This window comes from Asterias rubens, chromosome 22 (assembly GCF_902459465.1).
Source record: "Asterias rubens chromosome 22, eAstRub1.3, whole genome shotgun sequence".
NCBI classification, from domain to species: Eukaryota; Metazoa; Echinodermata; class Asteroidea; order Forcipulatida; family Asteriidae; genus Asterias; species Asterias rubens.
In genome coordinates this window covers 8,291,594-8,306,516 of record NC_047083.1, presented here as the reverse complement: position 1 = coordinate 8,306,516, position 14,923 = coordinate 8,291,594, and the positions used below count along the sequence as shown (strand labels likewise).

Genomic DNA, 14,923 nt, shown 5'->3' with positions numbered 1-14,923 from the left:
ATGGACCAAGGGGCCGCTTCGAATAGAATCATCATACGCTGCGCAGTAGACACACAAACAACTCCCTAGTTATTCACAGAAAGAACCTGACATCACACACTGGATTATGTCAGTCAACCAATCAGAGCTGGGTAGCGCTATTGTATCCCCATAAGCAACGCCTACTAATGATCAATCCACCAATCAGATCGCTAGCTATACTGAATACGCTGACATCATGTTTACGTGAAGGGAAATCCCCCTTGAAGTACCATGTTTGCCAATGTATTTGTACACCACACACAACACAAAAGCACGCACCACAGCTCGCTGAGCGGAGTTCACAAAACTAGGAAGGAAGGTTCAAATTCCAGTATAAAGATTCTGGCGCCTGAACCATCAACATCTGTACAAAACTCTCTCTCTCTCTCTCACATCGAAGAAGGAGCTTGATCTAAAAAATATTAATGTTTACCGACTCTCTCTACCTGACGTCACCAAGCAGACCCGACTAGGAACAACCAGTTTATTTCACTGTTACTCCCAGTTTCTGCAAAAGGCACAAGTGAGTATTACAATACAATTCCTAGTCTTCTTTTGATTTCAGGGCCATGTCAAACGAGGTAATTTTACAGGCACCCAGAATCTCCAAGAAGCTTGTTGTGAAGAAATAAAAAGTGACAATGTTAAAGGTATTAACATCTGAATGTTCACATGTTTTACTTTGGGATCGTAATACAATGCACATTGTTTAAAAAGTTAATCGTGTGCTACCAAAGTGGCCCTGTGACCTGCACTGCAGTTCGTTGCCTCAAAGTTGCCTGCAAAAGTTGTCTCGTGTGACAAGGTCTTAAGAACAGTGTCACTTGCAACATCATCTATGATGTCTGCTCCGTGTTCCGACACTCCTTCATGCTCCGTCTGAGTACCGACAGCCCAGCATTGGGGTTAGGGTTATGGATTTAAAAGCACACTATGTGGTGTCGGAACATAGGGGTATCGGAACATAGGGGGGTGTCGGAACATAGGTGTACCATGGGTGTACAAACCGCATCTCTGAGAATTCTTTCAGATTTAAATTGTCAATTAAGTGTAAAGTTTATTTTAAAATGTCTTTCGCATATTATACGATGATCTTCTAGGCAAACTGCCAATGCTCTAGTGACTAGAACACTACTGGGATGGGAAAAGTCTAAGTTTATTACTTATGGATGTAAAGCTATGTTGCCTATGTCTTCTACCCATAGTGCAACGCGGTCTGTGTGCAGGCTGTCTGTTAAGTATCAATGTAACATGGAACGTGTATTTGGTGTTATTGGTGGGTGGCAGTCATGCTTGGATAACCTAACGCAAACAACTTGTATGCTCCAACACTCCAACTATGTGCCACGAACTTTTCTAATGTAAAGGATCCAGATTCTATACACTTCGTACATGCTAGGCTTCTAACAAAGCGTTTATGAGGGCACAATGACCCCAATGTCAATCTGTGTTAGTCTTGTTACAAGGCGTTCTGAGCTAGCTGTTGAAAAGCTTCCTACGGGACGGTTGTAGTGTGCAAAACACCGGTTTTCAAGAAGACGATCAGAGCGAGTTCTTTTCAGAACCACCCCAACTGATTAACCAATACTGTATTGACATGGAGTTACCTTTCCACAATGCAAAGTTTCAAATCCTACTCATGTACATGGTGTTACTGCAAACCTTACTAGATTGTATCTCCACAATGCAAAGTTTCAAATCCTACTCATGTACATGGTGTTACTGCAAGTCTTACTAGATTGTATCTCCACGATGCAAAGTTTCAAATCCTACTCATGTACATGGTGTTACCGCAAACCTTACTAGATTGTATATCCACAATGCAAAGTTTCAAATCCTACTCGCTCATGCGCATGGTGTTACTGAAAACCTCACTAGTTGTTTCTCCACCATGCAAAGTTTCAAATCATAATCGTGTACCATGTGTTACTGCATGCAAACCTTACTATTTCGTATTTCCACCATGCAATTTCAAATTCTACCTTAAACCTTCAGTGACAGAACTGTAAATTTCATGACCAGGACTGTTGCTTTAATCTTGATCAGACCCTAGAGAGGACTAGTCCTTTGCTCTCTAATCATACGCAATCGATATTTGCTTTGCCTAATCCCCCCTATTGCGTAATCTGGGACAGCCCCATACTCTAATATTGTGAGATAACTTGGTAGTTTAAAGACACTGGACGCTATTGGTAATCTCACTTGGTATCTCAACATATATGCACAAAATAACAAACCTGTAAAAATTTCAGCTCAATTGGTCGTCGAAGTTGCGAGATAATAATGAAAGAAAAAAAACCCGTCACTTGCAGTTGACTGCTTTCAAATGCTTGATTTCGCGACCTTAAAATCTCTTAGGTCTCGAAATCAAATTCGTGGAAAATTACTTGTTTCTGGAAAACTACATTACTTAAAGAGGGAGTTGTTTCTCACAATATTTTATACTATCAACACCTCTCCATTATTCGTTACCAAGTAAGGTTTTATACACAATTTAGCAATCCTGTATTAATACCTTTAACTTAGAACTTTGCTAAAACGATGATTAGTAATCTTTGTACGTAATCTTAGTTATGAATATTCATGACTTGTATACCATCAAAACCTTATCACTGACTGGTTACACGTGACAGAGCTGTACACCTCCTGCCTTTGATAGCAAATCTCGCCCTCAACGACAAGACATGTTTCGGTTCTCGAAATAAAGTTCAGCCCCCGTGCGAATACACGTAATAAGCACATCTTTCAACACACACATTCTACTGTTTGCATACCTGTGGATACATCGTTTGTCCTTTCCTTTGTCCCTGTAGTTAAAGGCAGTGGACACTATTGGTAATTAGTCAAACTAATTATTATCATAAAACCTTTCTTGGTAACGAGTAATGGGGAGAGGTTGGTAGTATACCATGGTGTGAGAATTGACTCCCTCTGAAATGACGTATTTTCAAGAAAGAAGTAATTTTCCACGAAATTGGTTTCGAGACCTCAGATTTAGAATTTGAGGTCACGAAATCAAGCATCTGAATGCACATAACTTTGTGTGACATGGGTGTTTTTTCTGTCATTATTATCTCGCAACTTCGACGACCAAGTGAGCTCAAATTTTCACAGGTTTGTTATTTTATGCATATGTTGAGATACACCAACTGTGAAGGCTAGTCTTCGACAATTACCAATATTGTCCACTGCCTTTAAGAACATACCTTAGCCTTTTTGAAGTAGGGCCTATATCAAAACCAACTAGTGCACTATGTGTTCACATCACCACACCTCAAAGTGTCTTTATATAGTTATAGATTGTTATACCAAATTCCTGGTGGAGCACCACAGTCTTTAGAGTAGAATGCCCGAATGGAGACCCTTTGTTTCCCCTTGTTCTGTTTTCTTCTCGGTCTCCGGAAAGGTAGTGAATATGAAATCAACCTGAAGTTCTTGCTCAAGTTCTTTTTTTTGTGTAAGATATTCGTGGGAATCGATTTCTTTAATATTTAATACTTCTGAGGTCAAAGGTTGCACACTTAGGCATGTGCGCCAGGTCAAAGCAAGATCAGACACACTCGATTATTGTGGTGTTCTCACACAGATTAAGTGTCGAATACTACGTCTAAAGACTTTACAGGTAGTTAAAAATGTGTTTTTTTTTAGGAGAAAAGCAACCCGTATTCTTTGAGAAAACATTTATAAATGTAAATCAAAACAATTAATTGACTTCAATCTAAAGGCTTTCCTTGTCATTCACATTTCACAACTTATAAAACACCAGCATACTGTTTATTTGTTCGTTACTGTATGCCTATGTTGTGTATGTATTTATATGTGTGACAATAAACAATTGAATCATCCAGGTCTCTAAATAAATACCTCTTCTACCTACACACAATAATTGTCCGATCAAAAAAAGAAATATGTCCTTATATGTAATTACTCTGTTGCGATTTTAATTGTCTTATTGAGGTTGTTGGAACGCATAGTGTTTCCATGAAGGACGATTAGCTCTAGCTTTATTGTAGGAAGTTTTGGTGGTGGGGAGGGGGGGGGGGGTAGGAGGGGGGGGGTGATTGTGAAGCGATGACGTACTTTGATTGACACTCAATTAAGACCTTTAACATCACACCCCTCTGTTCTTGAGGGTGTCGTCCAGACTTGATTCCTGGGTTGGGATTAACTAGAGATGCTAATCCCTAAATCCGTCCCGTGGTCACTTTCTTGGGGGTGTCAACTCTGGCTAGAGTCTTGACCACTTCATTCTGACCAGTGACCAATGTCTGAGGAGGTTGTTGCAGTTATGGCTTACCGAAACTTCAACGCGTGTTGTTCGACTATCAACGATACCACTCACCAAGAGTCGAGTTGTCTTTACAATGAAGAATGGGAGCAGATAGTCGGTAAATTACATTTTTGGTTTGTTTTTCTCTTTTTTAAGTGTGGCACCAATTTTGTGGTGACAATTTTTTTCTCGTGTTCCGTTTCTTCTTGGAAATTTGAATTGTTTTGAGGATGATGTCTTGATTTTGTTTGGTTTGGAAATGTAGAATAATGCAAGTATATTATTTCGCTAACACACATCGGTGTTCTTCCAGTTTTGACCAAACTCTTTGGTAGAGATAGTGAATATTAACGTGATGTTCTAAACATTAATGAAGACACCATCGAAACGTCGGTGATATAGAAACCAACCAGCTCTCGTTAGAGCCACCTTTCACAGGATGTAGGGAAGTAGGGCATGGGGATTTCCGCCGGAAAAATGACAGGCGAAATTTTTCATGGAATGACCCAGGGTTCAGGAAGCTGTTCTCAAATTTATGTTTGTTTTGCTAGTGTAACCTTTCTCTTTTGTAGTTCAAAAACAATTCTTCCGAAAACACAATCATCATGATGTGCATTTTTATTTTAGTCTGTCTCTGGGTGTTTCATTTCGCGGAAAAGTCAGCTCAGTCTAATTATTTTTCCATAAAATTTCAATCTCCGCGGAATTTATGAGCAAAAAAAACCCACAAGTTTTATCATCTACGATGTATATTTGGTTTGCGGTATACACCAGGTGTGTATCTACTTGCCAGGTAGAGTTTGCTCTTCAGGGAACTGTCTTGCTATATATTCTACTACCGCGGAGTAGATTTTCGGAATTCGGGAGACTTCTCAGTTCTGAAAAAACTGTCCTGCCGTCGATTTCACAAAACTCTTCCTAACTTAAGACTAATCTTAGGACTTAGGACGAGTCCCAACCCTGCACTGTAGCATGCAGACCTTAAGATAGTTCCTAAGTTAGGAAGCGTTACTCGTCCTAACTCGAGATAAGACGAGTCCTAACTCTTTGTGAAATCGACGGCAGCTTCTTTAACTATACCTAGGCGGAAAGTCAGAAAATCGGTTGGAATAAGTTTATAGGATCGCTTTTTACTTCATTTAACGATTCAATTGAATAACAATTAAATAAATCCATCAATCAATCAATAAGAAACCAGTATATTCTTTATTTGTTCCCCTTTAAATTTGTATAGTCTTCCTTTCCAGGATGGACTTCCTTTGCTCATTTCCCGACAGGAAACCACAGGACCACAGAAAATCCTTGTCACAGTTGTCAAAATTATCTTGACTCCCTTAGATAAAAGAAAATATAAATATATATGCACACTTTGCTCTGTTCACCGTTGAACAGTTTTTAACATTGTAAATAAATCCGGGGCTACACTTGGTTCCAAATCTTTGATCGTGGCTTTTAGGCATCCTGATAGCCCCTACAAACAGCGTTTTTTGTGGCTGAGATGCAGAAGAATAACCGCGATCTAAGACTTGAATCAAGTCTAGCCGGGGGCCAGCGTTTGAATTGCACATAAAAACAAGGCAGTATTTCTTAAAAAGTTCGTGTTGTTTCAGCAAGTTCAGCAAGTAATTTTTAAAACGAACTCTGTTTGTAAACATTGAACATTTTTGGCCCGCAGTTCGTTGTTCACACTATACAAGAGTGTTTCTAAAAAATAATAAAAGAAACTTTGGCCCAGCGAGTGATTTGTAAATTGTTTGTAAGCTGTCTTGGTTCTGAGAAGAATCAATGGTTTATTTTGATCAACAACATGATACAGCATTCCAATGAAGACATTTAGAGCGTACTGATCGAAACGTCAAGTTGTTGACCAACTGGTTCTTTCCAGAACAACCACATCGCATAGAGAGAGTTCATTATACAAGGTTGTTGCATCAAAACTGGATTGTATTCCAACCATCATCGGAACATGTTTTTTGGTTTTGCTAGAAAAAAAGTGAAAGAGCTCACTTTTCATTTAGAGTGAGAGATGTTGAAAACAAGTTGTCATCAGTAATAAAATCTTTTCATGACTATGTTTTTATTCACGACCTGTTACACAATTAATTACTAACACGCCACGTATGTTACTAATAAATCAAAGTTCTTTTGAGCAATGTGGCGAAATGTCACTCGCAATGTTTCGAAAAACAACTTGAAATTGAAAACTTGAAACTTGTGGAATGAAGCTTTTAGTTTGGGCATTAGTTTAGGGTGGGGCGTGTTTGACGGCATGAGACTTTACAGTGGTCGTGGTAACGGGAAACGTTCTACCGCTGTTCGACACCAGTTAGCGGACCATCATTAGTGTTTATGTTGGTGTCACAGTACAAGCTATCTTGCTCTGGTATTTCACCCAACACTAACCTCCTTGCTTGTGTCAGTTATTCTTGTGTAACCGGAGATTTTCTCAAACACGTTTCATCGCTTAGCTGTGAGTAGACGCAATTTTGGTTTTACCAAACCGATGTGTGAGCATTGTATACTCAGTACTTTCCCGAGTTCACAGGCAAAATACTCGGGTGGGATTCAAACCCGCGACCGTTGCAATTCTAGAGCAGTGTCTTACCAACTATAGACACAGTGTGTTGTATACCACCTGTTGGTCATAGCTCGACAGATTTTGTTGTTGGTGAGTTTTCTCCAAACTAAAGAACGATCTCTGTTTGTTTTTGTTTTCCAGACTCCATTATCTCCCCTTCAGATAACCAACTTCTTGAATTCTTGAATTCTTTGGACTTGACCGAACACGAAAGAAATATGGATACTTTGTGCACCACCGATATGGTAAGTCAACTTTCCTTAAAATTATGTTTTAATTTTGTTTCTCTCTCAATAATAATAATCAGATTTTATTCAAAACTGAAGTAGCCCACCTTTAGAGCGTTTGCCTAGCTTTATTTTTCTGCATGTAGCATGTAATTCCTCTCTTTACTTTGTATTTATTCGTTTTTAAATGTCAGATCTTTAGACTTTTGACAAACAACCTCTCAATCCACAACCAACGCTCTGATTTGCACATTCATGTTGTAAGAAACTAAGGTTAGCATATTCATGTTGTAAACAAAACTAAGATTTGCATATTCATGTTGTAAAAAAAACTAAGATTTGCATATTCATGTTGTAAACAAAACTAAGATTTGCATATTCATATTGTAAAAAAAACTAAGATTTGCACATTCATGTTGTAAACAAACTAAGATTTGCAAATTCATGTTGTAAACAAAACTAAGATTTGCACATTCATGTTGTAAACAAAACTAAGATTTGCATATTCATGTTGTAAACAAAACTAAGATTTGCATATTCATGTTGTAAACAAAACTAAGATTTGCATATTTATGTTGTACGAAACTAAGATTTGCGTGTTCATGTCGTAAGAAACTAATATTTGCATATTTATGTTATAAGAAAGTAAATTTTGCGTACAAAACTTTGATTAAACCCCCACCCAATACCCGCATTCGTGAGTACTATTCCTCCATCCAATGAGAGACTCAGAAGCTCCGGCCGTGCGCGTTGCGGCCTACCATTGGTCAGTGTTACACCATTGGGGCGGGGCTTACGGGACGGGGGTTTGTCACGTAGGACATTGCCACGTGATCTGACACTTATGTTTATTCATTAGAAGCCCTGTACACAGGATACACCTGGATTGGGAAAAAACGGTGTCGCGTTTCCGTCAGGTGATCTGAAACGGAAAACCTGTGGTTTTAGCTGCTAGTGCATTGCACACACCCTCACAACAAACAAACAAACAAATAAACAAACAAATAAACAAACAAATAAACAAACAAATAAACAAACAAACAAACAGAAATTAACCACCAAAAACAACGACAACAACAACGAAATTCACTGAAACTTTTTTTCTGGAAACCTAACATTTTAAAGTATCATCTTTCTAATTAAATCTGGGCTTCAAACCACAAATCAGCTTAGCTGGAAATTTGACATGTAATAGCTTTAGGTGTGAGCAAAAGTCACTTGTTAATTATGCAGTAGTTGCTAACCAAGAGTCTCTCTAGCAATAAATATTCAGCCACCAAATCAAAGTTTCCAAACCCTCTATTCTCCCAAAAGCTTTCTAGAAAATCTGAAAAGGGGGAACAAAATAATTACCCATTACCAAATGTCATTAACCACTTGGACAGAAAAGTAAACATTTCAAGAGTTTTTTCAACTAAGTTTTCGGCCACCCAACCTAAGTTTCCAAACCCTTTCTCCTAAAAGCTCTTCACCGAACTGTGTGGCGACCACACCCACCTCAACTCTGACCTCCCTCAGGCGATGAGGGTGTCCCTTAGCGGAGAAGACGACGGGCAACGGAGCATGCTGACCCCGCCCGACAGCCCGGTCTTTGCAGAGCTGACCACACCCAACGGGCACCATAAGGGGTTATACCAAGACGGAGTGGTTCCCAACTTGGAATTTTTGCCATTATGTGACAACTTTAATATGAATACTGGTGAGTAGTCAACACTCTCAGCACATTCTTCTCATTTTGTGGTCAGCATTTTGTAAAGTCACGGTTCGTCTTGTCTGTCTTGTCCATTTCGCGATTCACTGTTTGTTTGTTTGTTTGTGTGTAAGAGCTGTTTTCTACGTTAAAGAGAAACGTTTATGGTTGTGCCAATGAAGCTGAATCAAAATTGGCAACGACTGTTGTTGTTATTGTTGTTGTGATTCTCCGATTGTTTACACCGTTTTTTTTTTTTTTTTTTTTTTTCTTGCAGTGTATTCGCCTTTTTCAGACCAACCCTTCTGTGAAGGACTCATTCGTGATGCTCCGTTTGGAACGTCGACATATGTACCTGCTATGCAGGGTAAGACAAATCGATAATCAATAATAGATTTACCAATAGATCGATCAACGAATCGACTACCTAATTTTAAACTACAAACTTGTTTTAACGAGGAACATTGCAGAGATGTTTTTTGCTAACAAAACAGTTGCTGGGACTTTATGAAATCCACCACGGTGCACCATATACATAAATTGACAAACCTGTATAAATTTGAGATCGATCGACCATCTGGGTCACTAGAAAATGGCGAGCAAACGATTACACATTTTGCGTGACATCGACGTTAAAACAAAAAATGAAAAAAAAACTCAAAACGTGAAATAAGTTTTATTTTAATCTCATCAAATGTGATGTTTCAGACAGAAACAATATTTCAAGGGATGTTTTCTTTTATCACCATCAATAGACTGTGTAAGTTTTATGTAAATCTGTGATCTTAGACAATTTTTGTTCGTACCAATTCTGTAATGTTCCTTTAAATGAAATGAAACATATACAATATAATAATCCAACTAACCAAGTGGTCATGGTCCACTTAGTTAATGGCTGAAACTAACGCGTAAAACGAAACAATTCTGACACGTATGAAAGTAAAATATAAACCACTTACACACGAACTGAAACGAAAAAGTACAGCGTGTAGCCTAAAACATCTCGGTCGTTATTTCATCATACGCTACATAATATGCATCATAATTATTCTCAAATATCCAACACGGTTCTGGGTTATCATTACAAAGTATTTATTTACACCAATAGAGTGAAACAAAAAGTTCTTTTGATACTGTACTCTTACTTTCGTCTTGAAACCAAAAATCCTAGTGAGTCAGTTTGGAACTTTTTACTTACAAAGAACTTGAAACTAGATTTGGGTTCTAAAGATATATGTTTTGCTTTCGTTCCAGGACCCGAATTTACTGATTTTACTGACTCTTTTTCCAATTGGAATCAACAGTCATACCCTCCCAGTGCGTATGAAGGTATGTTAAAAACTATGTTATATTTTTTAAGATCTTGTTTTTATTATTTTGTTATTTGCTATTTAAACTACAAGTAATATTTAAGTATAGACTATTTAACGTTTGACGACTTATGAATCTTTATAAATCTGCCCACACTACAACTCGAATATTTAGTATTTCCCAGCATTACTATAGTTCATATTACTTTAGATCTTGTTTATATTTTGTTTATATTTGATATTTTAAAGCATTTTATAAGACAAATCTGCCCACATTACAACACAGTTCTTAGTATTTGAAGGAACAGCTCGGTATTCAACAGGGTATTTCGAAATACTGTATTATCAAACTATTTAAGAGAATAATTTGCAATTTTTTACATAAAAAAAGGTGAACAATATATCAAGGTTTACTTTCAATTCAAATTTGATTTGGTTTTATTTTGATTTTTTTCTCCTTTTCCCCAGTGAACAGATCAACCTTCGACGCACCTTTCGAAACATTGCCTAATGTTGAGAACTTCCTGAAGACACTTGCCGAACCGTCGCGTCCAACGGGACATAACTCGGCAGGAGAAGGTGAGAGAGACTGTTCCACTCAACTTTTGACCAACGCTCTTTTTTCCTTTTTGCCAAACTTACAAAGAAAACTTGTTAATTATTTATACTATTTGAAAAAGCCATAAGTTAAAAGTGAACTGTCAATTCATTTTAAACGTCTATGGTCTTTAACCACCGGTTCGTTTCAGAGCCAAGACTACCCAAAAGAGATATTTTTACCATTGTGTTACCTCAAACCTCTCTTATTCTCCCACCATATATACAAAATTTCAAACCCTACATTCATTCCAACTTTCTCTCAAGTCTCAAAACCCATCTCTTCAGATTAGCCTCTGAACATATCGAGTGAGATTGTCTCCTTGTTCTAGACCGGCGCCTTTGAATTTCACACATAATAAAGTGCGTTTTATAAATGCTGTATTATTTCTAGGATCCAACTTTTTATCGGTTCGCAACTTATTTATGTCTCTCCCCCTTCCGACTAGAAACAGAATTCGACAGCGAGAGTGAAGCAAGCTTTACCCTCCCTAACTCCCCAGCAACATCCGACGACGGTTACCTGTCGCTTTCTTCTAGCTTCAACCCACAGCACCGCACCCACAACTACCAGAGAAGAACGGTCGATAAACAGTTGTCGGTTCTTCGAGGTGTGACAAACAAGAGCTGTCACAAGAGGGGGCGTGGCCGCCCACGCAAGATGCACTCCAGCACCAGTGGGGAGGACAGTGATGAAGAAGTGACAACAAGACGCGGACGTGGGAGGAGAGATGGTGAGATTTCTTGAAAATTTATTTCGGAATCATGATTTTTTTAAATTATTTTTTTAAACTGTTTTTAAGATTGAGTTGACGGAAAGTTGCACCGGTTTACCCATACACCGATGTGTGTTAGCACTGTGCACTCTGCGTGAAAACATACCACAGGCATTTCGCTCAGGTGGGATTCAAACCTACGACCTTTGCCATCGTAGAGCAGTGTCTTACAAACTAGATTTAAAATCTTACTATACTGTGCCAAATTTCATAGAGCAGCTTAAGCATAAAAATATTGCTCCCACACTGTCTGCTAAGCAATAAGCAGGATACCAGTTACAGGTAGTACACATGACATGGTAATTTGGCTGGTAGCCTTTTGCTGGTAAGCATGAGTTTGTTATGCTCGGCCCTGGAGAGGTTTCCATTTCCCTTTATGCTTTCCCTTAATTTTTGCCAGCATATTTCAGTACCCTCTTCGGTAATTTTTCTTTACTTTCAAAACTAAGATATTGAAGGCGTTCACACCATAAGCTTCGCAATTTGGTTAACAATGCCTTCACGACTGCAATTTAGTGTCTTTGTCTAAGCAAACAAAATTAGCATGAATGATAAATGAATTATCTATTTTTCTCGTTGTAGCAATGCGTGGCAACCATCTGTGGGAGTTCATACGAGATTTGCTGAAGGATAATCACTGTTGCCCTAAGTTCATTCGATGGGAGGACAGAAAAGATGGCGTCTTCCGGTTCGTTAACTCAGAGGCTGTTGCTAGGATGTGGGGCCAGAAGAAAAACAACCCACACATGACATACGAGAAACTAAGCCGAGCTATGAGGTGAGTCTAGGAACTAGACCAAATGGAAAATCACACCTTTCATATTTGTACAGGATTTTTTTCTTGAAAATGATTTCATAAGAACTTAAGGGGTGGTACATAGATGGTTATGCAGGACATGCACATTCATTCTGTCCTCCAGTTTTGAAGTACATGGACATATCATAAAGGGATGATACATCATTGGTCTTTGAATTACATTCATTCCAATCCTCTAGTTTTCAAGAACCATACAGTAAAGGGATGGTTCATCATAGAAGAGTACATGCATTCTGACCCTCCAGTGTTCAAGAAACATTGTAAAGGGATGGTGGATCAGTAGTTATTGGAAGAGTGCATTCATTTCAATCCTCTGGTTTTCAAGAAACATATCATAAAGGGATTGTGTGGAAGAGTACATTCATTCCAACCTAGTTTTTTAAGTAGTTTCCTGAACATTGATGAACAAAATTGTTAATGAAAGTATTTTTCTTGTCTGTTTCATCAGGTACTACTACAAGCGTGAGATTTTAGAGAGAGTCGACGGCCGTAGACTCGTCTACAAGTTCGGCAAGAAGGCGCTTGGATGGAGGGAAGCCGCTGGCTTAGAGATAAAGACAGAGAGCGCCTGAAGTCGAGACTAAGGTTGGGTCAAAGTTGAAAGTCTACGTCAGATACTGACGGCTATTTCATGTCGACTGATTTGCCCTTTTATGTATTATTGTTATTTTACTTTTTTTATCTTTTTTTTTTTAAAGAAATTGTGGTTCTTGGAACCCAGTCAGATATCAACGGCTATTTCCTTGGAACCCAGTCAGATATCAACGGCTATTTCGTGAACAATGTTTTTGTTTTGTAAATACCACTATATGGATCGCCGGTTTACGAATACATGTAATGTTATGGGCAGACGAAATCCGACGACTGTTTTATACTTGATTTTACTTGAAAGTGCCTGACTTCTTCTGATGTTGCTATTATTCAGAACTTTCAACTCAGAAAGCTTTGGTCCTTCATAGTTATACGAAGGCCAGATTTGATACAAAGATAACTTTATTTTTTTTAAGAAAAAAAGTATATTGAAAAAAATATAAATTTAAAAGGGTATTAAAAATTAAAAGGCATACTAATGTTTTTTTTTTTAGAATTTATTTATCTGAAGAAAAAAATGTAAATTTAATAAACTTAAACAAATTGAATTGCCTTTTCTAAACGTTTTGTATACGTCAGCTGATAAGTAGAGTTAAAATTTGAGAAGTATTTTTTTAAATCACGTTTTTATACATTTTGTACGGTTGCGATCACTTTTTAATTAAGATCGAAATATTTTGAAGTTTAAGTTACTTGGTTATAAAATTACAGTACTTTGAGCAAACAGTAGTAGTTTTTAATTTTGAGAATATTTTGTTTCTATTGTGTCATGTAAAAACCTGTACAGCGCTTACGAGATAATTTAAAGGTATTTCACGGGATTGCTCTGGCAAGCAAAATGTTGCTGTGTTTAGCAACTCTGTTCAAATTCATACAGCTGCTTAAAAGTATTATTTTGGTAGAGCTGACAAAAAAGTTGCAAGAAAAAAAAGAGACGATGACTAGAGCAAGCTAGTCGAAACGTTGAGACCAATTTTCAGAACTGACTCCGCGGCAGTACAGTTAATTACGATCCTATAAGCTAAAGTAGTAGTCCAGTCTAATTTCTATACCATCCGCCCTGGTAATAGTTAAAAAGCAGGACAGTTCTTTTCAGAACTGAGAAGTCTCCCGAACCTCCGATTATCTACTCCGCGGCAGTAGAATAAAGCAAGACAGTTCCCTAAGAACAACTCTACCTGGCAAGTAGATACACACATGGTGTTACCGCAAACCAAATATACATTGATACCTCACCATGCAATGCCTCAAATCCTATAAAAAAAAAGAAAATTGTTGCACATTGTGTGCTCTCAGATGTATATCAAAAGGCTTCAGGCATGAAGTCTTTTGATTTGAGTAATAAATTACCTCTTTCTCAAAAGCCACGTTACTTCAGAGAAAGCCGTTTCTCAAAATGTTTTATACTATTAACAGCTCTCCATTGCTCGTTACCAAGTCAGTTGTTATGCTAAAAAACTGTAAAGCATTTACCAATAGTGTCAAGTGCCTTTAATCTATGGTTTCAAATGCTTGGTCGCATTTAATGGAGGGTAAAAGAGCCACTCTGTTGGAAATTGTGCAAACATTGTTCTGTTATTGAAACCGAAAGATGTTAAAAGGCCGAGGGTTTTCCCAGGACCGTGTTGCAAAAATACAGAAATGTTACTTTCCATGACGTCATTAGGTCAAAGGTGATTTGGATACAAATAACGCAGTGTGAGCAAGTATACATTATGCAACCAGTTAATTATTTGTAAAATCATGGATGAAGGAAATTGTTTCAAAATTCCTTCCTCTATGGTCAAATGAAAACGGATAAACATGAATGGGTTTATGTTTTGCTTGTATTAAATTTGCATAAGTAAGTTAGTCTTCCATAAGATGCAGTACATAATGTTAACGGATTTTAAAATTATTTTGTTATGTTTACAAACAAATTATAAAAATTGCCACGCCCTAATTTTTTATTTTGTTTTTAAATTATTTGAACAATAACTGGGGTAAAAGCAAAACACAACATTAAACCTTGATCTCTTCAATTTTTATTATTATATATTATTTTGG

General features: G+C 37.7%; 1 protein-coding gene across 2 annotated transcripts; it reads left to right on the top strand.

Moving 5' to 3' along the window:
- Positions 1 to 316: 316 nt before the first annotated feature.
- Positions 317 to 13,649, top strand: LOC117305294 (ETS-related transcription factor Elf-4-like). 2 transcript variants are annotated; one of them, XM_033790142.1, is made up of 9 exons: positions 317 to 544; positions 7,011 to 7,114; positions 8,561 to 8,795; positions 9,064 to 9,153; positions 10,041 to 10,115; positions 10,565 to 10,675; positions 11,143 to 11,427; positions 12,052 to 12,247; positions 12,735 to 13,649. In XM_033790142.1, the coding sequence occupies exons 2-9, from the start codon at positions 7,088 to 7,090 to the stop codon at positions 12,856 to 12,858; spliced, it is 1,143 nt and encodes a 380-aa protein (XP_033646033.1). In that variant the 5' UTR covers positions 317 to 544; positions 7,011 to 7,087; the 3' UTR covers positions 12,859 to 13,649. The 2 variants fall into 2 exon arrangements, with proteins under 2 accessions (XP_033646033.1, XP_033646034.1); XM_033790143.1 differs by having other exon boundaries at positions 319 to 544; positions 11,149 to 11,427.
- The last annotated feature ends 1,274 nt before the right edge of the window (positions 13,650 to 14,923 follow it).